Genomic DNA, 28,000 nt, shown 5'->3' with positions numbered 1-28,000 from the left:
ACAGCGGCAGTGTGGGGGGGTATCCCACTTGTTGAGGGCCGGCTTAACAGACACAGCACCTCCTATGACCCATCTTTGGCACTGAGCTGGGAACATTGTGCCCTCACTCCTGCCTAGCTGGCAGAGGGCACCCCCAGTGGCAACTGGCAGTATAGGCTGGTGAGGGGTCAGGTTTGGCACCAGAGGCTGGGCAGACTGAAGGAACCACCCGGTCACCTCCTGTGCTGGTAGGGTGCTCATGTTGGCAATTCAGACAGCTATAAACTTGGAGTTTAATAAATTAGGTTGTAGAAGGTGGAGGAGTGGGAAGGCCAGGGCTTCATTTTTCTCATGGCTCAGAAGGAACACTATGCCCTTCTGGGGGTTACCATGGGGAAGGACATGCTTTGGGCCCTGTCTGATCCTATGTCCCATTTGGCTGTTTCCATGGCTGGGAGGGGTGTCCTGTGGGACAGGGGCTTTGGCTGTCCACCCTAGGGGATGACAACAAAGGGATGGATTAAAGGAACAATGAGGACTTGGGAGGGATGTGGCTCACAACTACCAGACTTGCCACACATTCTGGCTGCTGGCAATAAGGGGACAGCTCCTGTTTACTTCCTATGGCTCAGGCATACTGGTGTAGGGTCAGAACTGGGGCCTTCCAAACCCTCCACCCCTTCCTAGAGAAAAGTAAAGGACACATTGCCTTATCATGGCACAGTTCATGGAGCAGACCTCATGATGAAGGCAAGATGGGGGCAGGAAGAAGCAGAGTGTCCTCATTCATATCGACTTGCTCAAGAGTGGGGTCTTCAGGGAAGGCAGGCAATTGGTTAGGAGGCTTGGGACAGGGAAGGCATGCAGGGCAGTGAGAGGAGGGTGGGAACTGCAATTTCCTTCATATGATCCGAGAGCCTGAAGAAGGGTGGGGACTGGGGACAAGGTCCCCAATCAAGTGGGGACACCTGGGACCAGGGGCTGAACTGGGGCTGCAGCCTCGCCAAGGATTTGGCGGAGCTCCTGAAGGCGCCCCTGCATCTTGGGGATGCCTGCCAGCTGCTGCTCCAGGCGCTGCTTCTCTTCAGTCAGGCTTAGGCGGGTTGCAGAGTCCAGCTTCTCAAATTTCCATCCTCCCTCCCCATCAAACTGCAGCAAGTGTGTGTGGTACTTCCTGAAAAGGAGAGATGGAAGGCTGTCACAGCTGCTTTCCCAGCTCAGGTGGCAGGCAGCCCCCACCCATAACTCCAAGAACACCTACCATAGGGAGGGCCGATGAGTGATGGACAGTAGGGCGATACCAGCATCTTTGGCTGCTTGGAAGATCTTGCCTTCCACATCAATGCTCACAGCACTAGTGCACTCATCCAGGAGGGCATACTTTGGCCTTAGGGTGGGAATGGGTGAAGAGGAAAGCTGTGGATTACCCACCAGTGTCCAACTTCCTGCCTGTGGCCAGCCACTTGTGAACTGTGGCCCTGTTGTACTGGAAGGAGGGTCGAGGCTCCTCCATGCAGTTATCTTCCTCCTACTGGGAGCACCCATTTTCCCTCTCCTGGTTCCAAATCACTGAATGTCCATGAAAGGCACTGTAGTGCTCACCTGTGGTAGAACATGCGGGCCATGCCGATCCTCTGTTTCTCACCTCCAGACAGGACATCCTTCCAGTCACACACAGCCTCCCAACCTGGGCAGGAGGTGAGGGGCTCAGCTCAATTCACACGTACTCAGTGGGAGTCAGGGTAGGAGCAGGGTTGCATGAGGCTGATGGAAAGCCAGGGCACATTTGATCCTGGCTGAACTTGTCCACCTGCAGACTCTGCTCTGCGTCCTCATCTGCCTATAATGCTAATAACTGAACTATCTGGAACAAGTACTGTCTCCCCAGCAGGATTTGGAGAGAGGGTCTTTTCAATTGTGCTCAGATTGAGGTCAAGAGGGTAGACCCTAACCCAGTGTGACTGTTGCCTTTATAAAAAATGGACATCTAAACACAGAGACATGTACAGAGGAAAGATGATGTGAAGACACACAGTAAGAAGTTGGCTGGCAAAGCTACAGAGAAACCCTGTCTCAAAAAACCAAAAAAAAAAAAAAGTTGGCTGGCAAAAAAAAAAAAAAAGAAGAAGTTGGCTGGCTATCATCTGAGCAGAGTCCCTTAGTGTGTCCTTCCTCATAGTCTCTGAAGGAGCTGGTTTTGTCACACCCAAATATATCTCCAGAATGCCAGAAAACAAAGGTCTCTGTTGCAGCCTGTGAGTCTGTGGCACTTAGTCATGGCAGCCCCAGGACACCTAATGGGTTGCCAATAAAGAACCTGCCAACACTGACCTCTGCAGACAGCAGATGTTGAGGGCAAAGAACCCCAGAGATGTTAGAGTATTCTCCTCAGAACAGAGGCCCCTCACTAGAAGAATTGGGCCACAACTCATGGACTGATGCCACTAAGCTGGCATAGAGGAATGAGTGAGCATGTGAGGAGGGTGATGTGGCAGGACTGAGTGGGAGAAGTGACATCTCCTCTCCTGTCATCCATCCTATGTTTCCTTAGGGCATGTGGAACATTTTAGCTTTGCCCTCTTGTGAAGGGTAACCAAGGTGTTAGTTCTAGCCACTGTCATACATGTACTACCAAGGTAAATATCCTTTGTCTTTGTCCGTCACCATTTCCTCCATCCTATAGCCTATGGGGATTAGCATGGTACTGTTATTCAGAGTTGAATTCAATGCTAAGATGTTGCAATACTTGGCCATAGGTAGTAGTCATTCAAGGCAACCACAGGGCACTATAGGAGATGTCCCTCAATAAGCTTTCTCTTCTCAAAAACACTTTCTCTTGCCATTTGTCCCTCCCTCTTGGGGCTTTCCTCGGAGTCACTCATTGGTTCTGCTCTCCATTCACATCCCAAGCTTCTGTGCAAGGAAGCATATACCTGGCTGGTCATCTTACCCTACCCACAGAAGGGTCAGCTTGTTCAAATGGAAAACGTCTCTGTTAGTTGGTTCTTAAAGCCTCAGAGCTTTCAGTACCTCACAGAGGCAGCCAATATCTTTGTATCCCAAGCCCAAATTGCAGCCTGTCCTGTTGCCATCTAGCTCCCCAACAAGGTAACCATCCAAGATCCTAGGCTGTTGTTGTTGTTCTTTTTCTTTGACAGAGGGTCTCTAGGTAACCAATGAGGCAAGTGCTCTTCTACAAATCTCCTTTTTTGGCACCCAAGCAACCTGTTTACCCTTCCTCCCTGGCAGGCACTTTGAATTCCTGGATGCTGAGGTAACTCTTGTCCCCTGGGAATAGGGGAAGAGGCCAGAGGTAGGTTGGCAACAGGTTCCCATTAAAGTCTCAGGACAAAGGGTGACTGGTATGTAACCCCATGCCCTGTCCCTACCTCCCTCCCGTTGCAGGATGTGGCAAAGATGTACGATGGCCAAGATGGCTTCCAGTTGCTGCTCCGAACAACCCTTCCTCCGCATATCCTCCGCAGAATCGGGATAGATCACTTGGTCGCGCAGGGAGCCCACAGACATGTATGGCCTGTGGGAAAGCCGCATGTCCACTAGGGCAAGGTGGCCCTGTTTCCCAGTAGTGCTCTGTGCGTCCAGAGTGGCCCTGGCCACAGAGCTTTTCAACCGCTGATATACCACACCCAGGCACTTGCCCAGCTAACATGTCCATATATTCACATGTGTGCATGGACACAAGTATGTGTATCATCGTTATTTGTGGACATGAGTGTAAGACCCACCATCCCAATCTGAAACGGACAGGACTAGATGACTATTGGGATCTGGTGTAATATCTTGGCATCCTCTCCTGAGAAGCGTACTCTCCCACTGCACAGATGGGAAAAGGTGGGGGAAGACACAGAAAATGGGTTAACTCACCTCTGAGGGATAAAGAACATGCGCTGAGGTGGGGGCTTATAGAGTACACCACTGTATGTGGGCCAGAGTCCACCAAGGATTCGGAACAGTGAGCTCTTGCCGCAGCCATTGGGGCCTGTGATGAGCAAGTGCATGCCTTCTTCCACCTGTGGAAGAATCAGGGCATGGCATCCAGAGCTTCAGTCTCTTTCCCCATACCCGGAATCACTGTGGCCTCCTTCCCAGTCTCATAACACTTTCTACATCTGGGATGGGGATGCAGCTCAGTTGGCAGGGTGCTTGCTGAGCATACACAGACCATGGGTTCAATTTTCGGTACCATATAAACCATGTATGAGCCGGGCGATGGTGGCGCACGCCTTTAATCCCAGCACTCAGAACTGTAGCCCTTGGCATCTTGCTTAGCTATCAGTGGTGGTGTTGTTCTCGGGTCTACGTGGAAGATGGGCCAAGATCAAGCTGAGAGACCAACCCGAATCTGACCTTGAGTTCTGAAGTAATAGCAGGGGGAGTACTGATAAAAGACACTAACAATTACCAGGATTGTCCAAGGGTTACCAAAGTGTTTCTGGTTTGATCATTTGCTCTTCCCACAAGGCTTCCCTGAACTATGAGCTATTAGAAACCAAAGATAAATCAGAGAGTGGGCTGCCCTCAAAAATTACCCACTGCTTGGTATGGTGGTGCACACCTTTAATCCCAGCACTCAGAAGGCAGAGGCAGGAGGATCTCTGTGAGTTTGAGGCCAGCCAGGGCTACAGAGTGAGTTCTAAGAGTTTTTAGGCAGGTGGTGATGGCACACACCTTTAATCCTAGCACTCAGGAGGCAGAGGCAGGCGGATCTCTGTGAGTTCGAGGCCAGAGCTAGTTCCAGGACAGGCTCCAAAGCCACAGAGAAACTCTGTCTCGAAAAACCAAAATAAGTAAATAAATAAACATATAAACCATGTATGCTTGTAATGCCAGAACTTGAAAGATAGAAACGGGAAGATCATAAATTCAAGTTCAATTCAACTTAAATCCTTGGCTACACAATAAGTTCAAGGCCAACTTGAGCTACACCAGATCCTGTCTCAAAAAAGAAAGGAAGGAAGGAAGCAAGTAAGATAGGAATGAAGAAAAGCAAGCAAGCTAGATTCCTTTACTATACAAGGCTGGCAGGTAGGAAGGGTCTTGCTGTTGCCTAGGTTGGTCTGGAACTCAGTTTTCCTGCCTTAGAATCCCAAGGGCAAGGATTTTAAGTGTGTGTCACCAAGCCCATTCTTTTTTTTTCTTCTTTTTTGTTGTTGAGAGAGGGTGTCTCTGAAGCTTTGGAGCCTGTCCAGGAACTTACTCTGTAGATCAGGCTGGCCTAGAACTCACTGAGATCCATCTGTCTCTGCCTCCCAAGTGCTCGGATTAAAGGCGTGAACCACCAACCCTAGCCACCCAGCCATTCTTGATTTCTTGGCAAGTGACTATAAGGCAACAGAGATGGGGTCCAGTATGCAGAGCTTCAGTTGAATGCCAGGTCTAGCATATAGAGGAATGGACAAGACTTAGTTCTGTCCCCTAAGGCCCTAACATGCTGGATAACACAAGCCAAACACAGGGGCCATATTGGCCTTTAGGCCCCAGAGTAGCTGAGCAATGGAGTACTGGCAGCCGTGGCAGGAAGGAGGGGTTAGTTCATTTAGTGCCACTGCTAGCTAGGCAGAGAGACTGGGTCACAAAGGAGACATAGCACTGCACAGCAGACGTGGCATGGCCATCCCCAGCACTACCATCCTCAGTCCCTTCCTTCTTTCAGTGTGGGCATTTCCTTATCTGCAAGTGATAAGGGTGTTATAGCACAGGGCTCCCAGGACGATCCAGGTTCTGGCCTTTGATTTACCTTGAGCAATGTGATAGGTTGACCTGTGCACCCTGGATTTATCTGAAGTCCTATGTCCTACTGTCTCAGAGTGGAAACTGCATTGCACATGAAATTAGCTAAATGGACACTAAGACACACTGGAGGGGGAGTGAGCTAAATCCAACATGACTGAAGTCCTTACAAAAGGTAAGATTCAAATAGACACACACAGAGGGGTGTGTATGTGTGTGAGGATAGAGGCAGAGAGTAGGGAGATACAGCAGAAACCCAGGAATATTAAGGACTGTCTAAACCAGAAGTCAGGCAAGGCCTGGGGTGCACATTTCCTCCAAAAAGAAACCATCTTACCCCTTGAAGCTAGACTTCTGGCCTCCAGAATATGGAAGGAGTTCATTTCTGGTGATAGTGCTGCTCAATCCAAGGGGCTTGTTTAGGCCCCAGGATACTCACCAGCATAGGCACTTGGTTCTGAAGGACAAGAGTGGCAAGAGGGTTTCAGGCTCCCTCAGGGCCCCTGACCCACTCTTCCACCAGATTCCTTGGTAGCCTTGTTCTCAACTCAGGTGCAATCTACTCACCCAGGCTGCAGCATCTTGGATTTTTGGGCACCAGGAAACTACCTACCTCGGGTCCATCAGGGACCATACCACTATGTTATACTGTGTAGAGAAGAGACATATTCTGTACATTGCCTCAAATGGCTTTCTAGGATCTTGCTCTTCTTCAGGCTCAACCCCTCAGTGAAGGCCAAGAGCTGATAATCCACTTCCTCTTGCATCTTTCCAGCTTCCTCCCTTGTTGACAAGGCAGGCCCAGGTCCCTTTGTCTCTCAGCCCCTAACTCCAGTTGTGCCTACCTATGCTTTGAGGAAAAGCTTTACTGGGCTTCCTCTCATGAAATGATTATCACCCTTTGGTGGCTCTTATTTTTATTTTATTTTTTATTTTTTTGTTTTTTCAAGACAAGGTTTCTCTGTAGCTTTGGAGCCTTTTCTGGAACTCACTCTGTAGATCAGGCTGGCCTTGAATCACAGAGATCTACCTGCCTCTGCCTCCTGAGTGCTAGGATTAAAGGTGTGTGCCATCACCACCTGCCTAAAAACTCTTAGAACTCACTCTGTAGCCCTGGCTGGCCTCAAACTCACAGAGATCCTCCTGCCTCTGCCTTCTGAGTGCTGGGATTAAAGGTGTGCACCACCATACCAAGCAGTGGGTAATTTTTGAGGGCAGCCCACTCTCTGATTTATCTTTGGTTTCTAATAGCTCATAGTTCAGGGAAGCCTTGTGGGAAGAGCAAATGATCAAACCAGAAACACTTTGGTAACCCTTGGACAATCCTGGTAATTGTTAGTGTCTTTTATCAGTACTCCCCCTGCTATTACTTCAGAACTCAAGGTCAGATTCGGGTTGGTCTCTCAGCTTGATCTTGGCCCATCTTCCACGTAGACCCGAGAACAACACCACCACTGATAGCTAAGCAAGATGCCAAGGGCTACAGTTCACAGATGCAGGTGGCCAGATAACCTGTCCCCAGCTACTTGGCTTAGACTGGTTAGTACTTCAGGTTGGGTATGCTCCTCCACTTGACCTACCCTGATGTTGAGGCTGGCCACCACCACCTCTCCTGTGGGTGTGATGATAGGGATGTTCTCACAGATGATCCCCTGCTCCACATCCACCACTTGGCCTGTAGAGAACATGGAAGGATAGGAACACAGCATTTTTCTGCTTTCCTATGCCCTGATGCTCATCCCTTCTCCCTTGGCACAGGCTTAATCTACCTCAATAATAGGCCCTGGGTTCTTAAATAGAATGGTGTGATACAGGGCCTATGCAAAAACAGAGGTTTTCCAACAAGTTAATAACCCCAGAGTCAAGTAGTATGCCCTCAGTTGCCTCCTTTTGGTCCTCTGGAACCCAAGGCATTGAGTTGGTAGTTTTTTCTTTTCTCTTTCTTTCTTTCTTTTCTTCCTTCCTTCTTTCTTTCTTTTTTTTTCCCCGAGACAGGGTTTCTCTGTAGCTTTGGAGCTGTCCTGGAACTAGCTCTGTAGACCAGGCTGGTCTCGAACTCACAGAGATCCGCCTGCCTCTGCCTCCCGAGTGCTGGGATTAAAGGCGTGCGCGACCACCGCCCGGCTGGAACTAGCTCTTGTAGACCAGGCTGGCCTTGAGCTAACAGAGCCTGCCTCTGCCTCCACTGCCCAGCTTGAGTAGGTAGTCTTGCCCTGTGACAACCTCTCTTGGCAATATTGTAAGGTGAGCTTCAATGTCTGGGCTCCTCTGTTGCAGTGCCCTGACTCCTGTGAACTGGCAGCTGGGTGGACTTTCTTTTGTGCTTGTGCTTTGCCTTGACTTTCTTTTTCTTTTGTTTCTTTTTGAAACAGGGTCTTATACTATAGCCCTCACTGGCCTTGAATATGCAGCAATCCTGCCTCAGTCTCCCAAGTACTGGGATTACAGGCATTAGCCCTCACTTATGAATATAAATATTTTATTTATTTACTTATTCATTTATTTAATTTTAGACAGAATGCTGACTTTGACACTATCATGTGTGCTTTATATGGCAGTAGGGATTGAATTGAGGGCCTTGTGTATGCTAGGCAAACATGGAGCTATATTACTAGCCATGCAATGCCCTTTTTTTTTATTGCAATGCTGGGAAATGAACCCAAGGTCTCATACATGTTAGGCAAGTACTCTACCACTGAACTACACCCCTGTCCCTCACTCACTGCCTTGATTTATCTGTTTGCCTTGTGTGGGTGTGTGATATCCAGCATTGAGAGTCCAGAACCCCCTCTGTCTTAACTGGTAATCCAAACCAACACTCTTGGGAGGGTGTGTCAGCAGCTGAACTGGTGGTCAGTAGTTGGAGAAGGCAGGCTGCTAGGCCAGTCCCCTCCCAAGTGACTTAGTCTTCAATGACCTTTCTGGCAATGAGTGCTAAGTGGATGTGACAGGGTATACAGGGCTGCTTGAATGTTGGGGTGGTAATGTGAAGAGACAAAACAATGGGTAGGAAGGCAGAGGAAGCACTTTACACAGAGGGTACCTTACCTTGAATCTTCAAGGGCCCCTCTACACGGACACCAGACCGTACCATGGCCCCAGGCCTAGCCTGAGCCTCCTCTAGATCCCCAGTCCTCTTAAAACGACAGTGTTGGACATCTTCAAAAACCTGGAACATCTCGTACACCCTGGCTGTGTAGCCAGCCAGCTCTGTCACCTATAAGGAGGTTGACATGGGCTCAACCCCAACCAGTTTGGGAATGGGAAAGTGGGCAGGGTGGGAGCTACACTGGGGTTACCTCCTTGTAGGATGACATGATCCTCTCAGTGGCATCTGCAGCAGCTGTGAGGAGGTTTCGGGCAATGGTGAAGGCTTCTGTGCGCTCACTGACCAGCTCCTCCTCCTTCATTTCTAAGGCTGCCTTCTTCATGGCTTCTGAGTCTATAAGCCAAGGTTGGGAGCAGAACAGAAAGTGGAAAGTCAAGGCCCACCATGGAAAGATAAGCATTGTGCATACCATGTTATGACAGGCAGATGTAATAGAAGCACATATGTTCTCACAGCATAAATGAAAACTGACTCAAAGGAAAAAATGGGTAAAACTTGCTCTTGGATTTTTTTTCTTTATTTCTTTATTTATTTATTAAAGATTTCTGTCTCTTTCCCGCTACCGCCTCCCATTTCCCTCCCTCTCCCCCAATCAAGTCCCCCTCCCTCGTCAGCCCAAAGAACAATCAGGGTTCCCTGCCCTGTGGGAAGTCCAAGGACCACCCACCTCTATCCAGGTCTCATAAGGTGAGCATCCAAACTGCCTAGGCTCCCACAAAGCCAGTACGTGCAGTAGGATCAAAAATCCCACTGCCATTGATCTTGAGTTCTCAGTAGTCCTCACTGTCCGCTATCTTCAGAGAGTCCGGTTTTATCCCAGGCTTTTTCAGACCCAGGCCAGCTGGCCTTGGTGAGTTCCCGATAGAACATCCCCATTCTCTCAGTGTGTGGGTGCACCCCTCATGGTCCTGAGTTCCTTGCTCGTGCTCTCTCTCCTTCTGCTCCTGATTTGGACCTTGAGATTTCTGTCCGGTGCTCCAATGTGGGTCTCTGTCTCTGTCTCCTTTCATTGCCTGATGAAGGTTAATATTCAGGAGGATGCCTATACGTTTTTCTTTGGGTTCTCCTTATTTAGCTTCTCTCGGATCACTAATTATAGGCTCAATGTCCTTTGTTTATGGCTAGAAACCAAATATGAGTGAGTACATCCCATGTTCCTCTTTTTGGGTCTGGCTTACCTCACTCAGGATAGTGTTTTCTATTTCCATCCATTTGCATGCAAAATTCAAGAAGTCCTTGTTTGTTACTGCTGAGTAGTACTCTAATATGTATATATTCCATTCTTCATCTATTCTTCCATTGAAGGGCATCTAGGTTGTTTCCAGGTTCTGGCTATTACACACAATGCTGCTATGAACATAGTAGAGCATATACTTTTGTTGTATGATAAGGCCTCTCTTGGGTATATTCCCAAGAGTGGTATTGCTGGGTCCAGGGGTAGGTTGATCCCGAATTTCCTGAGAAACCGCCACACTGCTTTCCAAAGTGGTTGCACAAGTTTGCATTCTGACCAGCAATGGATGAGTGTACCCCTTTCTCCACAACCTCTCCAGCAAAGGCTATCCTTGGTGTTTTTTATTTTGGCCATTCTAACAGGTGTAAGATGGTATCTTAAAGTTGTCTTGATTTGCATTTCCCTGATCGCTAAGGAAGTTGAGCATGACCTTAAGTGTCTTTTGGCCACTTGAACTTCTTCTGTTGAGAATTCTCTGTTCAGCTCAGTGCCCCATTTTATAATTGGGTTGATTAGCCTTTTATGGTCTAGTTTCTTGAGTTCTCTATATATTTTGGAGATCAGACCTTTGTCAGTTGCGGTTGCTCTTGGATTTTATTTCTTGGCTATGAGACTAGAAACACAAGCAATAAAAGAAAAGCAGATCAACCTGAACTTCAAAATAAATACTTTTGAATACTGTGGGACATCATCAGCAAAGGGCAAAGGCAACATACAGACTGGGAAAGAATACTTGTAAACCACATGGCTAGTAAAGGTAGTCCTCTAAAACTTTTCTTAGCCCAGAGCAACTTAGCATCTGGGTTGTGGAGGCAGGAGGATCTTGAGTTCACAAAGCTATATATGCCAGGTGTGGTAGTCACACCTATAATCTCAGTTGTCTGAAGGCTGAGGGAAGAGGACTGCCACAAGTTCAGGGCCAACCTGAGCTATATAGTATGAAACATTTTCTCAAAAAAATCAAAGCTACATAAAGAGCAATAAAGTGGGTTGGTGAGGTGGCTCAGCTAGTAAAGATGCTTGCCACCAAGCCTGATGACCTGAGTTTGATCCCCAGGATCTGTATGGGAACTAACTACAAAAAGTTATCTTCTGACCTCTATATGTGTGTAGTAACATGTGTACTTTCCCATCTTACTACCATAATAAATAAATAAATAAATGTCATCCTAATCAGGGAAGCTGGAACAAAGGGAGGTAAGAGCAGACATTGGTCAGGCGAGAAGTGGGACCCCCACCCATGTCTGCAAGGAGATAAAATGGAAAAGCACTTGGCAGTTCCTTACAAAGCTAAACAGTGAATTACCATAGGACCTAGGAATATAGACCTGATCTCTAGTGCAAATTCAAAAACCAAAAATAAATTTAAAAAGGAATGATAAGAAATGCTGGGAAGGCCGGGCGGTGTTGCGTACGCCTTTAATCCCAGCACTTGGGAGGCAGAGACAGGTGGATCTCTGTGAGTTCGAGACCAGCCTGGTCTACAAGAGCTAGTTCCAGGACAGGCTCCAAAGCTACAGAGAAACCCTGTCTCGAAAAAAAAAAAAAGAAGTGCTGGGAAGATGTACGGAAAGGTGAATTTTTTTTTTTTTTTTTTTTTGGTTTGGAGCCTGTCCTGGAATTTGTCTGTCTCAAAAACCAAACAAACAAAATAAGAAAGAAAGCTGAACATAGTAGTGGTACATGCCTTTTATCCTAGCATTTGGGAGGCAGAGGCTAACCTGGTCTATATATTGAGTTCTAGGATAGCCAGAGCTACATAGTCAGACCCTGTCTTAAAAAAATAAACAAAGCCAGGCAGTGGTGGTGGTGCACGCCTGTAATTCCAGCACTCGGGAGGCTGAAGAGGTAGATCTTTGTGAGTTCAAAGCCAGCCTGGGTTGCAGAGTGAATTCCAGGACAGGCACCAAAGCTACACACAGAAACCCTATTTTGAAAAACAAACAAAAAAGAAAGAAAGAAAAAAAGAAAAACAAACAAGCAAACATGTCATTATGAAATTTTTGCTACACACAATGAATATATAGTTAAAAAACAATTATAGTAGGCCAGATGTGATGGCACATGTCTGTCTCAAAAGAACAGAGAGAAAAGAAATTGTGGTATATGTGTACAGTGAAATATTAGTCAGTCATAAGAGGGAACGAAGGCCTGGTTCACTTCCAACATAGATGAACCTTGAAACAATTATGCTCACTGAAAGAAGCCAGACAGCAAAGGTCATATATCATATGATTCCATTTTTATGTAATGTCTGGAATAAGCAAATTCATAGAGATAGAAGGCAGATTAGAGGGTGCCAGGAATTGAATGAGGATTAGGAGTGACTGATAATGGATATGGAATTTCCTTTAGAGGTAATCAAAATGTTCTGGACTTAGATAGTGGTGATGATTGCACAATTGTTAAAAAAAAACCCTGATATATATCATCACTTGACTTGAGGTGTGTGTGTGTGTGTGTATTTTTTTTTGAGACAGGATTACTCTGTAGATTTGGAGCCTGTCCTGGAACTAGCTCTTTTAGATCAGGCTGGCCTTGAACTCATAGAGATCCACCACCGCCCAGCTGAGGTATATTTTTTAAAAGGCTGAATTGTAAGGTCTGTTCATCACATCTCAGTAACATGTATTAAGAAAAGGAGCTAAAGTCAGGCAGTGGTGGTGCATGCCTTTAATCCCAGCACTCGGGAGGCAGAGGCAGGCAGATCTCTGTGAGTTCGAGGCCAGCCTGGGCTATAAGAGCTAGTTCTATGACAGGCTCCAAAGCTACAGAGAAATCATGTTTAAAAAACAAAACAGAGAGAGAGAGAGAGAGAGAGAGAGAGAGAGAGAGAGAGAGAGAGAGAACAGGAGCTGGAGAGACAACTCAGTGGTTAAAAGCAGAGGATCTAAGTAAGAATCCCAAAATTCATGTCAGCTAGCTTCCAACTACCTGTCATTCCTGCTCCAGGGGATTCAGTGCTTCTGGCCTCCAAAGGCATCTGCACTCATATGTACATACTCGCCACCACATACACATAATGAAAAAAAAATGAGCCACCAAGCATTGAGTTTCATTTCTTAGCTTAAGTACCTCCTATCACCTAGAATGCCTCTATTTTCTGTTGGGTACCATATCAATCCCTCTTTCTGAGCTTTGTTTCTTAAGTGTGACTTTTCTCCTCCTGACCTTGCTGTCTCCCCCATTCTCCATCTCACATCCTACTCTGTGGTCTCTAACCTCCTGTCAACAGACATCTCTGATTTGTTACAAGAATCACTCCTGTATAAGTACCATATACAAAGTTAAACCAAGACCAGGTGAACAATCTAAATAGACCTGTTAGTCGCGAAGAATTAGAAACTGTTATAAAAAACCTTCCTTCCAAAAAAAAGCCCAGGACCAGACGGTTTCAATGCAGAATTCTACCAGAACTTCCAAGAAGAGCTAATACCTATACTCCTTAAAATATTTCACAATATAGAAACAGAAGAGTCATTGCCAAATTCCTTTTATGAAGCTACAGTTACCCTGATACCAAAACCACACAAAGACCCAACCAAGAAAGAGAATTACAGGCCAATCTCACTCCTGAACATCGACGCAGAAATTCTCAATAAAATACTGGCAAGCCAAATCTAAGAACACATTAAAAAAATTATCCATTATGATCAAGTAGCTTCACCCCAGAGATGCAGGGCTTGTTCAACATACGCAAATCTATCAATGTTATCCATCATATAAATAAACTGAAAGAAAAAAGCATATGATCATTTCATTAGATGCTGAAAAAGCACTTGACAAAATTCAACATCCCTTTATGATAAAGGTCTTGGAGAGATTAGGGATACAAGGGTCATACCTAAATATAATAAAAGCTATTTACAGCAAGCCAACAGCTATCATCAAATTAAATTAAATGGAGAGAAACTCAAAGCCATCCCACTAAAATCAGGAACACGACAAGGCTGCCCACTCTCTCCATACCTCTTCAATATAGTGCTTGAAGTTCTAGCAATAGCAATAAGACAACATAAGGGGATCAAGGGGATTCAAATTGGAAAGGAAGAAGTTAAACTTTCGTTATTTGCAGATGATATGATAGTATACATAAGCGAGCCCAAAAACTCTACCAAAGAACTCCTACAGCTGATAAACACCTTTAGTAATGTGGCAGGATACAAGATCAACTCCAAAAAACCAGTTGCCCTCCTATACACTAAGGATAAGGATGCAGAGAGGGAAATCAGAGAAGCATCACCTTTCACGATAGACACAAATAGCATAAAATATCTTGGGGTAACTCTGACCAAGGAAGTGAAAGATCTATTTGACAAGAACTTTAAGTCTTTGAAGAAAGAAATTGAAGAGGACACCAGAAAATGGAAGGACCTCCCTTGCTCTTGGATTGGGAGGATCAACATAGTAAAAATGGCAATTCTCCCAAAAGCAATCTATAGATTCAATGCAATCCCCATCAAAATCCCATCAAAATTCTTCACAGACCTTGAGAGGACAATAATCAACTTTATATGGAAAAACAAAAAACCCAGGATAGCCAAAACAATCTCTCTTTTTTTTAAGATTTATTTATTTATTTTGCTTACAGTGTTCTGTCTGCATGTCTGCCTGCAGGCCAGAAGAGGGCACCAGATCTCATTACAGATGGTTGTGAGCCACCATGTGGTTGCTGGGAATTGAACTCAGGACCTCTGGAAGAACAATCAGTGCTCTTAACCTCCTAGCCATCTCTCCAGCCCCTAGCCAAAACAATCTTATACAATAAAAGAACGTCTGGAGGCATTACCATCCCTGATCTCAAACTCTATTACAGAGATACAGTATTGAAAACAGCTTGGTATTGGCATAAAAACAGAGAAGTCAACCAATGGAATCGAATAGAAGACCCGGATTTTAACCCACAAACCTATGAACACCTGATTTTCGATAAAGGAGCTAAAAGTATACAATGGAAGAAAGAGAGCATCTTCAACAAATGGTCCTGGCAGAACTGGTTATCAACCTGTAGAAAAATGAAAATAGATCCATATCTATCACCATGCACAAAACTCAAGTCCAAATGGATTAAAGACTTCAATATCAGTCCGAACACACTGAACCTGATAGAAGAGAAAGTGGGAAGTACTCTACAACATATGGGCACAGGAGACCACTTCCTACATATAACCCCAGCAGCACAGACATTAAGGGCAACATTGAATAAATGGGACTGCCTGAAACTGAGAAGCTTCCGTAAAGCAAAGGACACTGTCACTAAGACAAAAAGGCAACCCACTGACTGGGAGAAGATCTTCACCAACCACACAACAGACAAAGGTCTGATCTCCAAAATATATAAAGAATTTAAGAAACTAGACTTTAAAATGCTAATTAATCCAATTAAATAATGGGGCACTGAACTGGACAGAGAATTCTCAACAGAAGAAGTTCAAAGCCAGGCGGTGGTGGCGCACGCCTTTAATCCCAGCACTCGGGAGGCAGAGGCAGGCGGATCTCTGTGAGTTCGAGGCCAGCCTGGTCTACAAGATCTAGTTCCAGGACAGGCACCAACAACTACAGAGAAACCCTGTCTTAAAAAAATCCAAAAAAAAAAAGAAGTTCAAATGGCCAAAAGACACTTAAAGTCATGCTCAACCTCCTTAGCGATCAGGGAAATGCAAATCAAAACAACTTTGAGATACCATCTTACACCTGTCAGAATGGCTAGAATCAAAAACACCAATGATAGCCTTTGCTGGAGAGGATGTGGAGTAAGGGGTACACTTATCCATTGCTGGTGGGAATGCAAACTTGTGCAACCACTTTGGAAAGCAGTGTGGCGGTTTCTCAGGAAATTTGGGATCAATCTACCCCAGGACCCAGCAATACCACTTTTGGGAATATACCCAAGAGATGCCCTATCATACTACAAAAGTATTTGTTCAACTATGTTCATAACAGCATTATTTGTAATAGCCAGAACCTGGAAACAACCTAGATGCCCTTCAATGGAAGAATAGATGAAGAAAGTGTGGAATATATACATATTAGAGTACTACTCAGCGGTTAAAAACAATGACTTCTTGAATTTTGCATGCAAATGGATGGAAATAGAAAACACTATCCTGAGTGAGGTAACCCAGACCCAAAAAGATGAACATGGGATGTACTCACTCATAATTGGTTTTTAGCCATAAATAAAGGACATTGAGCCTATAATTTGCGATCTCAGAGAAGCTAAATAAGAAGGTGAACCCAAAGAAAAACATAAAGTTATCCTCCTGGATATTGGAAGTAGACAAGATTGCTGGGCAAAAAATGGGAACTGGGGGTTGGGGTGGGATAGGGGAAAGGGGAGATGGGGAGAGAAAAGTGAGAAGGGGAGAATGGGGAGAGCTTGGGGGAATGGGATGGTTGGGATAAAGGAAGGGTGGATATGAGAGCAGGGAAGCACATATCTTAACTAAGGGAGCCATTTTAGGGGTGGCAAGTCTTGACTTTAGAGGGGTTCCAAGGGGTCCAGAGAGATGTCCCCAGCTATGTCCTTGGGCAGCTGAGGAGAGCCTGAAATGGCCCGATCCTATAGCCATACTAATGAATATCTTGCATATCACCATAGAACCTTCATCTGGCGATGGATGGAGATAGAGACAGAGACCCACATTGGAGCACTGGACTGAACTTCCAAGGTCTAAATGAGGAGCAGAAGGAGGGAGAAGATGAGCAAGGAAGTCAGGACCGTGAGGGGTGGACCCACCCACTGAGATGGCTGATCTATTGGGAGCTCACCAAGGCCAGCTGGACTGGGACTGAAAAAGCATGGGATAAAACCAGACTCTCTGAACATGGCAGACAATGAGGGCTGACTGAGAAGCCAAGGACAATGGCACTGGGTTTTGATCCTACTGCATGTACTGGCTTTGTGGGAGCCTAGCCTGTTTGGATGCTCACCTTCCTAGACCTGGATGGAGTGGGGAAGACCTTGGACTGCCCACAGGGCAGGGAACCCTGACTGCTCTTTGGACTGTAAACGGAGGGGGAGGGGAGTGGGGCATGGAGAGTGGGGGGAGGAGGAGGGAAAAGGGAGGCGGGGAGGAGGTGGAAATTTTTAATAAAAAAAATTTAAAAAATGGGAAAAAAAAGAATCACTCCTGTCTAAAGCTGCATTTTTGGTCAGTTTACATCCCATAGTCACGCCCTTAAAGTCTCCTTAGTTGACAGTTTCAACTTTCATGATCTTGCGGCCCACTTAAGAGTAAGGCTTTAAGAAATTATTATTAATATTAGTATGTATATATATATATGTAATATGTGGGCACACATGTATAACAGCATACATGTGTGGATGGGAGTACAACTTTGTAGAAAGGGTTCTCTCTTTTCACTTTTTTTTTTTGAGATAGAGTTTCTCTGTAGCTTTGGAACCTGTCCTGGAAATTGCTCTGTTGACAAAGCTGGCCATGAACTCACAGAGATTCACCTGTTTCTGCTCCCCCAGTGCTTTGATTAAAGGCATGTCCCACCACCACCCAGATTCCACCTTTTTTTTTGGTTTTTCAAGACAGGGTTTCTCTGTGTAACAGAGATCTGGGTGCCTCTGCCTCCTGAGTCCTGGGATTATAGGTGTGCACCACTACCACCTGGCTTCTCTTTCTGCTTTTTGAAAAACAGTTTCTCTCTTTTTATTTCATGTGCATTGATGTTTTGTCTGCATCTATGTCTGTGTGAGGGTGTTGGAGCCCCTGGAAGGAACAGGAGTTACCGACAGTTGTGAGTTGCCATGTGGGTGCTGGGAATTGAACCCAGGTCCTCTGGAAGAGCAGCCAGTGCTCTTAACTACTAAGCCATCTATCTCTCCTCTTTCCACTTTTTTTTTTTGGTTTCTCGAGACAGGGTTTCTCTGTGGTTTTGGAGCCTGTCCTGGAACTAACTCTTGTAGACCAGGCTGGTCTCGAACTCACAGAGATCCGCCTGCCTCTGCCTCCCGAGTGCTGGGATTAAAGGTGTGAGCCACCACCGCCCGGTTTCCTCTTTCCACTTTTGTGTGGGCGCCAGAAACCAATCAAATCACCAGGTTTTCAGGGCAAGCATCTTTACCTGCTAGCTATCTTGCCAGCCTCAGAACAAGGTTTTTACACATGAAACCTGGAAATGATGGTGGGGAACATGGAGGAAGCCTTACTCCATGGGCCCTTGGGTGCAGATGGGTAAATAATTAAGGGCTGGATAAGTGGATAAATAATAAAGCTCTGGAAAGGATCAGGACTCTGGGGCTAACGCTGTGGGAAGAGGTAACCAGGACATACATGATTCTCAAGTGGATTAATGGTTGGGGCTGGTCAGGGAGGAGGAAAAGGTACAAAGAGTCAGCTCTGAAAAGCCTGAAAGGGAACAGGATGGAAGTTTTTGGGGTTTGGCCCAGGAAATGGGGAAGGGTAAATTAATGTGCTAAGGGTGTGGTGAGCTAAGTCTAAATATTGTCCTTTCTACTGTCTTCAAAGACATAACTACAGTAGGCAGCCTTCCTTTTTTTTTTGTCAGTGAGACAAATTTAATAGCTATGCAAGAACAGGGTCTACAATTCTTTGTGGCCAGGACATTAGGAGAGCTGCTAGCACTTTCTAGAAGCCGACTGTCCTAGGACCTTTGGAGTTTAGGCTTGGCAGGAGGAGTAAACAAGATACTGCAGCCACACCCCTTTTCCAGTCCTGGGGCTACCATTAATACAGGACAGCAAAACAAAGCTTATCTAAAATCATCCCCAGTGGTAAAGTGTCTTCCTTCAAGGCTTTCTTTGAAGTACCAGGAACAGCACTTGCCACATCTCCACCCTCATTCAGCTCAATATAAAAGGTGAGGGAGAGAAATCCCACAAACAAGTGACCTATACAGAGAGGCAGTACTTGGGAGAGCAATAAGGCATAGCACATAAAGGTAGCCAGAAATAGTTAAATTATTTAAAAAATCAAGTTGGACATGATAAAGAAAAACAACAGGTGATCTGGAGAATTACTGAGCAAAAAGGAAGACTGAGAAGCTGAAAAGCCTAAATATGGCTCAGTGGTTAAGAACAGTTGCTGCGGGCTGGAGAGATGGCTCAGAGGTTAAGAACACTGACTGCTCTTCTGGAGGTCCTGAGTTCGATTCCCAGTGGCCACATGGTGGCTCACAACCATCTGTGATGAGATCTGGTGCCCTCTTCTGTCCTGCAGGCATGGAGGCTGAACACTATGTAGATAATATTTAAAAAAAAAAAAGAACAGTTGCTGCTTTTGGTGGTTTGAATAAGCATGGGCCCAATAGGCTCATATGTCTGAATGCTTGGTCCTCAGTTGAAACTGTTTTGGAAAGAATTAGGAAGTATGGTCTTTTGGAGGAGATATGTTAAGGAGGGTGTGCAAGACCAAAGATTTAATTAAGCCTTAATTTTACAGGGATTCCGTTTTCCCTACAGGCTACCTGGTAAATAACTGAGCCTTGACCCTGGCTCCAGAAATGTGCTGCCATAGCAGAAATTTGAATAGATACCCTAAAAATGGCCAATTAAAATGATAGAGAGCAGGGCCATAAAATTTAATGAGGTCCAGATGTTCTTGGGAGGCATCCTGTCTTTGAAGATACCTTGTCAGTTATTAATGGCTCTTTGTTAGGTTTTTGTGCCCCAAAACTGACCAATGGGTTCAGAAACTACCTTATGTACTCCTCACCCAATCCTAAAATGACAGGACTCGGAACTCCCCTGACTATCCCCTTTAAAAGTTTGCCCCTTTCCCCCTTCCCCAAGTTCAGAGCTGTACTTTGCTCACCCACTGCGGGTGAGGGAAGTGGGTGTGGTGGAGGTATAGTCCAAACTTGAGCTCGAATATTATTAAAAAACCCTCATGTAATTTGCATCAGAAATCCAGCTCCGTAAATTCATTTGGGGATCAGAAACTTGGGCATAACAGGTGAGGGTGGGCTTTGAGTTTCAAAAGCCCACCATGACAGGTTTAATTTCTCTGGCTATCTGCCTCCAATTTGTGGGTAAGGTGTAAGTTCTCAGCTACTGTTTCGTGCCATGCCTGCTTGTCTGATTCCATGTTCTCCATCATGATGGTCATGGACTCATCTTCTGAAACTATAAGCAAGCCCCCAATTAAATGCTTTCTTTTATAAGTTGCCTTGATCAAGGTGTTTCTTCATAGCAATACAACAGTGACTAAGACATTGCTCTTACAGAAGACCTACGTTTGGAGCTTATAACTGTCTGTAACTCCAGTTCTAGGGGGATCTGATGCCCTCTTCTAGCACCAGGCATGCACTCGGTACACAAACATACATGGAGGCAAAACACACATATACATAAAATTAAAAAAATATTTAAAAAAGAAAACCATACATATCTGAAGAAAATACAAGTTTGATACAGGAAAAGCAGAATTCTATACCTAAACATAGTTCACTAAAGCTGAGGAATACAAAAGAGAAAGAAAATGATAAAGGTATCTATAGAGAAAATGCATGGTATTTATAATTAAACTCACCAAGAAAATTTAATAGCTATGCAAGAAGGGAGAAGACAATGAAATTTTGTCAAATGACTGGAATAAATTAACTTTCCACTAAATTTTTTTTTATTTATTTATTATGTGTACAATATTCTGTCTGTGTGTCTGCCTGCAGGCCAGAAGAGGGCATACAGATCACATTTCAGATGGTTGTGAGCCACCATGTGGTTGCTGGTAATTGAACTCAGGACCTTCGGAAGAGCAGGCAATGCTCTTAACCACTGAGCCATCTTTCCAGCCCTCCACTAAATTTTTATGCTTAACCTAACTAGTTCAGGAATAAGAGTAAAAGATAAAAAGAGTGAAAGGTATTTTCAGAGAAGCTAAGTGAAAAAGACCCCATGAAGCTGGGCGGTGGTGGCACACACCCTTAATCCCAGCATTCAGGAGGCAGAGGTAGGCAGATCTCTGAGTTTGAGGCCAGCTTGGTCTACAGAGCTAGTTCCAGGACAGCCAGGGCTCGAAAAATAAAAAACAAAAACAAAAGTAAAGATGATACCCATTTCTTTCTCTTTTGTATTCCTCAGCTTTAGTGAACTATGTTTAGGTATGGAATTCTGCTTTTCCTGTATCAAACTTGTATTTTCTTCAAATATGTATGGTTTTCTTTTTTAAATATTTTTTTAATTTTATGTATATGTGTGTTTTGCCTCCATGTATGTTTGTGTACCAAGTGCATGCCTGGTGCCTGCAGAAGCCAGAAGAGGACATCAGATCCCCTTACTGAAAGAATATTTTAGTATAGCCAGGCTAAGTGTAATCCCAGCACAGGGGAGGCTGAGACAGGAGGATGGCCAAGTTCAAGGGTCATCTGGGCTATAAAGAGAGACTCATTTCAAATCAAAACAAACCACAAAAAGAATGAGTGAACTTCTGAAAATGTCTATTGGGAGGGATGACTGAAGGAAGGGAATACTGAGCAGAGAAATCAGTATCCATGTGTGTGAGTTTACATACATCACACAAAGCCATAACAGAGAATGAAAGCACATGATAGTCAGGTGTTCTGGTACTCACTAGTAATCCCCAGAACTCAGGAAATGGGTAGGAGGATCAACAATTCACAGTCATACTCAGTTACATACCGAGTTCAAGGTTATGCTGAGCTATAAGAGACCTCTCAAAAATCAAAACACATAAACAAAACAAAAAGAAAAATAACCAGCTGGGCGGTGGTGGCGCACGCCTTTAATCCCAGCACTCGGGAGGCAGAGGCAGGCGGATCTCTGTGAGTTCGAGACCAGCCTGGTCTACAAGAGCTAGTTCCAGGACAGGCTCCAAAACCACAGAGAAACCCTGTCTCGAAAAACCAAAAAAAAAAAAAATAACCCACAAAACTAAAATTAAGGCTGGGTTGTACTAACAGGTGTCATGGGGGTTGCTTCTCCAGGTAAACTAGTCTAAGGCTTAGGAGGAAGAGAGCTATTAATTAATCTAAGGAGGTTTTCAAGAATGTATTTTCACCTTTTCAAGGGCAATCTCTGAAAGGTGAATGAATAAACTGCAAACCAGTAAAGGAACAAACAGAAATAAAGACAACCTGACCACCACCAAAATGACAGGCAGGGCAGGCTTCCTACTCTGTACAAAGGCATCTGTCTACCCTTGGCATTTGTGAGAACCATTTGTTGGAAATAACAAAGGCTGGGTCATGAAAGGGCTTACCCAAGCCACCCTATACTTATCTCCAATTAAAACTGAGGACAGGTGGGTAAAGGGTATGCACAGGTGGAAAAGTGGAGTTCCTAAGTTGTGGTCCTGTGCTAGGCTTCTGGGCACCAAGGACCATGAGATGTATACTTGGCAGCTAAGAGCTCAGAGGAATGCTTGACTTCTGATCATCTCAAAGCCAGTAGGCTCAGTGCACCCACATAGAAGGGGAAAGTGGGCTGGCTGAGCTCTGGGCCCTAGTCTCTGAATCCTTGGCTCTTACCTGACTCTGCATAGCCAGTTGCTGTAATGATGGGGACAGCTACCATTAGCAGGCCGGATGCACTCCATACATATTTCATGAGGAACTGTTCCAGCATGACATACCATAGGCGTTCCAGCAGGATGAGGTTGATCTGTGAAGCCAGGTCTTGATAGGAGTGCTGCAGTAGTGCCAGCTCCACCTGCAAGGACAATAGATATCCAAAAGTCATGGAACAACTCCTTGGGGGTGATAGTGAGTCCTCAAGTACAGCCCACATACATACCATGCTGTTTGATGGCCACAACGCCAAGGGATTAGGGACTATACTTGTAGTAGGGCCAAGTCTCAAATAGGGGTGATGGTAAGGGACTGCCTGATATTATGGGGCAGCTCCTGTCCTCTTTCAATTACTGCTGTGGTTGGATCTTTCACCACTCCCTCTCTGTACCCTGCCTGGGCAGATCCAGGCCCCTGAGGGCAGCTTCCTTTCATCTGCTGACCCCATTTATTTGGGCTCCCTCCTAATGTCTCCCTACTCCAGAAATCATGAGCAAGTTTTTCTACCTTGAACTAAGCAAAGGCCAGCATGGGAGAGCAAATGATAAAGTTATTAATTTTATAAAATTCAGTCAATGGTCTTAGTCTACTCAGGCTCCCTTTCCTTCCTTCCTTCCTTCCTTCCTTTCATTGTTTGAGACAGGGTTTCTCTGTGAAACAGTTCTAACTATCTTGGAACTAGCTCTTGTAGATCAGGCTGACCTCAAACTCACAGAGATCCGCCTGCCTCTGCCTCCCAAGTGCTGGGATTAAAGGCATGCACCACCACCGCCCAGCTCCTGCTACTTTCCTAGGACTCTTTGCTGTGAGAAAATTACACTGAATTTTCCCACTAAAACAAGGTGAATATATGCTCAAATCTGGTGGTAGTTGAAGTCAGACAGACCTCAGAGAAGTCTAGAAGTATTGGGAAGTATTCATGGCAAGGTGACTGTGGTGTCTTAAATTTCTGAGGCAGAGAATAGAATTGAAAAGATTGAGGAATTTCAGCCGGGTGGTGGTGGCGCACGCCTTTAATCCCAGCACTTGGGAGGCAGAGGCAGGCGGATCTCTGTGAGTTCGAGACCAGCCTGGTCTACAAGAGCTAGTGCCAGGACAGGCTCCAAAACCACAGAGAAACCCTGTCTCGAAAAAAGCAAAAAAAAAAAAATTCTCTGCCTCCCACCGCACGCCCAGCAGGGCACTGGTTGTCCAATGTTTTCACTTCTTTCTCTATTTTACTGACACACACTTCATAGTGTATATTCTCACGTCTATTGTTGTACACAGAAACAAAGAGACCATGTGCCCCGCCTAAACTCATATTGCCTGGAGGTGGCAAGCAGTGTAGGAATGTGGACTGAATGGGTTGGGCTGTTAAGAGAACCAGATTTTTTCTTTTCTTTTCTTTTTTTTTTTTTTTTTAGTTTTTCGAGACAGGGTTTCTCTGTGGCTTTGGAGCCTGTCCTGGAACTAGCTCTGTAGACCAGGCTGGTCTCGAACTCACAGAGATCCGCCTGTCTCTGTCTCCCGAGTGCCGGGATTAAAGGTGTGCGCCACCACCGCCCAGCCGAGAACCAGATTTTCCTTTTGTTTTGAGGTATGGTAGATGGAATTTAGGACCTTGGCCATTCTAGCTTTGGGTATGCTAGCTAGGTGAACCTCTACCACTGAGCTATATTCCCAGGCCTAGAGAACCAGACTTCTGTTTTTTTTTTTTTTTTTTTTTTGGTTTTTCGAGACAGGGTTTCTCTGTGGCTTTGGAGCCTGTCCTGGGACTAGCTCTGTAGACCAGGCTGGTCTCGAACTCACAGAGATCCGCCTGCCTCTGCCTCCCGAGTGCTGGGATTAAAGGCGTGCGCCACCATCGCCCGTTTTTTTTCTTTTGTGACTGGGTTTCATTATTATTATTATTTTTATTTTGGTTTTTCGAGACAGGGTTTCTCTGTAGCTTTGGTGCCTGTCCTGGAACTAGATCTTGTAGACCAGGCAGGCCTCGAACTCACAGAGATCCGCCTGCCTCTGCCTCCCGAGTGCTGGGATTAAAGGCGTGCGCCACCACCGCCCAGCTGGGTTTCATTATATAGCTCTGGTTGGTCTGGAATTCTTTATGTAGACCAGAGCCAACTTCAAATTTGTGGCAATCTTCCTGTCTCTGCTTTCCAAGTGCTGGGATTACAGGTATGTACCACCATGCCTGGCTTTTTTGTTATTTTTGAGACAGCCTCACTATGTGCCCAGAAACTCACTATGTAGTCCATGAACTCAGTCAGAGTCATCCTCCTGCCTCAGCCTGATAACCAGATTCTTATAAATTTAGAAGCTGATTTAAGATTTTACTTTGTTTTTTCAAGCAGGAGGTTGTATACATGTGTATGTAACATGCATATGTACTATCTGAAATTCTAGCAAGAATATAATACCTTGTTGTTTGCCTGCCAGCCAGCCAGCCAGTTAATTCCCTTCTGTAATAAATTGATGACTTGAATCTAGGCCCCTATCTACAGTACATTAGTCAGTGGGACTACTAGAGTGGGACATGTGCCTGTACCAAGGCACTCAATCTACCATCATTTCATATAGTTTAAACAAACAGACTAAGGGTGTCCCAGCAAGTGAACTCTATTGTTGAATGTGCTATTTTCTGAAGCAAGCACAGAGGAAGTCTTTCTAAATACCATGCTCTTTCTTTTGCACTTGCACGTTCTGCCTAGGCCTGCTCATATAGCCCAGTTTTCCTCAAACCCAGCCTCTCATTCCTGAAGTGAGTAAACCACCTTGAAGCACCCTGGTAATCTAGGTTTGTGCCTTAAACTGGGAGCACTGTCAGCTAAGACTGATGGTGTAGCTATGGGTATTGTGCCAAGTGCCTCACCCAAGGCCTGGCTGCTTGCCAAGACCCCTGCAGCCCAGTATTCTGGAGAAGAGAATGAGAGAGGGGTTATAGTGAGGGTGAGACACTTTTTCTTCTAATCTGAAACTTGACCTGGACCAGAGATGCCTCTTTTTGCAGACCGTAGAGACAAATCCTTTACAAAAGTCAAGGACAAGCCTGAGTCTCTACAAGTTGTGCAGCCAACCTGACAAGGTCCTGGGGCAAGTGGCTACCTGACCCAGGAAACACAGAGACCTTCATGAAATAGGTGCTTGTGTCCCTCCCCCGCCCCCAGCACTAGAGAACCGAAACTAGTTGCCAGAATAAGGCCCCAGGCAGCTGCAACCACAGGCATAAGGAAGGGGAGGGGCTGCCACAGAATGAAGCTTGCACTGGCCTCAAGTTGCCTTTCCCGGTGTCTGAGGGCTCTCCTGGCCACAGCCCAGCTCACAGAGTGGCTGGAATCTGTGCGGAAGGGCGGCTACAATGGCAGTAGTGGTGGGGGAGCTTCTCAGGCCTAGCGTGCAGTGGCTGAAGCTAGGCCAGGCATCCCTATCCCTGGGAGGGAGAAGGGGAGGGAGGGAGGAGGGCAGGTTGCTTGCCAAGCCTGTCAGTCACTAGCCAGGCATGCCTGCGGCTCTGACAGCCTTGACCCTGAGCACCAACACCACTGCAGCTGCTGTGCTGAGCTCTGATTGTTAACCTCTGCTTGGGCTGAGTCATGCCCATAATACCAGCCAGCCCAGCCAGCTAGCTCCATTGGACGCTGGCCTTCAAAGGGCTTACAGATGTAAGAGACTTTAGGCTGTGTCCTACCATTCCTGCTCCCAGATGGTAGGAGTCTAATTTCTCCCAGTTGGTTACAGGAATGGTTGACTGCAATATTGGAGTGAGCTGAACTAGTAGCATCTCAAACCACTAGAATACAAAGCTTCAAGTCCAAGACAATTTCACCAAGGAAGCAGAAGTAGCCTAGAGGTTTCAGGCAGCCAGCACGGGAAGTTCCCACCCAGTGGTGCCATTTCTCCATTTCTGCACCTTAAGACTACAGCCATCCAAGGTCTACCCCAAATTTGTCCCAGTGCTTATTTACAGCTTTAACATCAGCCTGAGAAGGCCTTAGGCTTTCCCTATGGCTTATAGCTGGCTGCCAAGGGTCTCCCAGCCACCTCCTCTCCTATATAAGCAGCATTTCAATCTGCCCCACCTCATGGCCCCCATAGAAGGCAATTTCCTCTGAGTTGGCCACCACTCGAGAGTGCATGTAGCGCAGTTCACCCTTCCGCCTTGCTTCCTCTGCCACCAGCTCTCCAAACTTGGGAGAAAAGGCTCGAAGCACGTTAGCTGTTAAGAACACCACCAGGCCAGCGATGGCTGAGGGCCAGGCTGTGCCAGCTCCTCTGGAGCGGGCAGCTCGAAGTAGAGTGTAGGAGGTCACGGCCACGCCCAGTAGTGGCTTGGTCAAGTTGGAATAGAGGTGGGCTATAGAGGCAGCAAAGGCTACCACATCCTCTGTCAGAGACTGGTCAGGGTTTCGAAGCCGTCCATCCATGTTGCTTACTCGGTAGTAAGTCTGCTGGGAGAAGTAGAGTCTATAGGCATGAGCAACTAGTCGGCTTCGGAAAGACAGAGCCAGCTGGCCCTCTAGGTAGCGGATGGCACTGTTGATGAAAGTGGCAGGAAGGGCGATGAGGAGCCACTGCAGCAGCTGCCAGCTAAAGGCCTGTGGGTCCTTACGAACAATGCAGCGGGCCAGTCTGCCGTCCAGGCGGGCCACATACACAGACAGGAAAGTTCGGCTTACCAGAGCAGTAGAATGCAGGGCCAGCAACCCTGTTTCCCGGCATAAGACTCGGGGGAACAGCAGCCTCAGGAGCACCAGGAGCCGCTGCAGGAATACCCGGTTCATGCCAGCCTTGGCTGCTGTGGCCCCAGAGGCCTCTTGCGTGGGCTCTCCAGCTGGCACCTGAGGGCCCCTGGCAGGAGTCAGACACTGCCGTACTAGAGGGTAGATTTTGTGGACTCCATAGGCTGTGAGTGCCAGAACCACAGCTGTGCGCTTCAGCGTGGTCACCCTCGAGGACCGTGGAGTGGAAAGCACCGGCATGTCACCTGGACTGGTGGGCAGGCTGAGGGCTGGTACCACTTACTGCCCAAGGCTGCAGTTCGGGCAGATGCTGAAGGGCTGTTGCTCTGATCCAGGGCTCGTCGTCTAGGCAACTGGATACCCTGAAGTGGTCCCTGAGACTTTAGGCCCCTGGGGTGGTGCTGGGGCCCCTGGATGTTGGCTTAGGATCCTCCAGGGTCGTGGCCTCTTCAGGCAGCCCAGGTGGAGGAAACAGGCTTCCCTCTCTAGATAATTCCTTAGCCCCTGAGGTCAGCTTCGAGAGATCTTAAGCAAACTTCCCCTCTACCTCCTCTAACTGCTTCTCCTCCCACCGCCTTGTGACACCCCTCCCTGGGGCAACAGGCGGGTTTGTCCTCTGGGCAGCCGGGCTGAAGCTACAGTGACTTTGCCAAGGCCCAGAATTCCCACCCACCTTCCCCCAGGGGGAATGGGGCGGAGTTGGGG

General features: G+C 46.3%; 1 protein-coding gene across 1 annotated transcript; it reads right to left on the bottom strand.

Moving 5' to 3' along the window:
* Positions 1-20: 20 nt before the first annotated feature.
* Positions 21-27,652, bottom strand: LOC121437135 (ATP-binding cassette sub-family D member 1-like). Its single transcript, XM_041636973.1, has 10 exons — positions 26,636-27,652; positions 22,536-22,716; positions 9,030-9,172; positions 8,779-8,947; positions 7,311-7,405; positions 3,865-4,010; positions 3,369-3,514; positions 1,582-1,666; positions 1,241-1,366; positions 21-1,153 (listed from the first exon to the last, which is right to left on the bottom strand). Exons 1-10 carry the CDS (start codon positions 27,533-27,535, stop codon positions 934-936), a joined length of 2,211 nt encoding a protein of 736 aa, XP_041492907.1. The 5' UTR covers positions 27,536-27,652; the 3' UTR covers positions 21-933.
* Positions 27,653-28,000: the final 348 nt, after the last annotated feature.

Source organism: Microtus oregoni, unplaced genomic scaffold, assembly GCF_018167655.1.
Source record: "Microtus oregoni isolate MIOR12 unplaced genomic scaffold, Mior012 000050F_ref0000143, whole genome shotgun sequence".
Classification (NCBI taxonomy): Eukaryota; Metazoa; Chordata; class Mammalia; order Rodentia; family Cricetidae; genus Microtus; species Microtus oregoni.
This window is presented reverse-complemented; position numbering and strand designations above follow the sequence as displayed.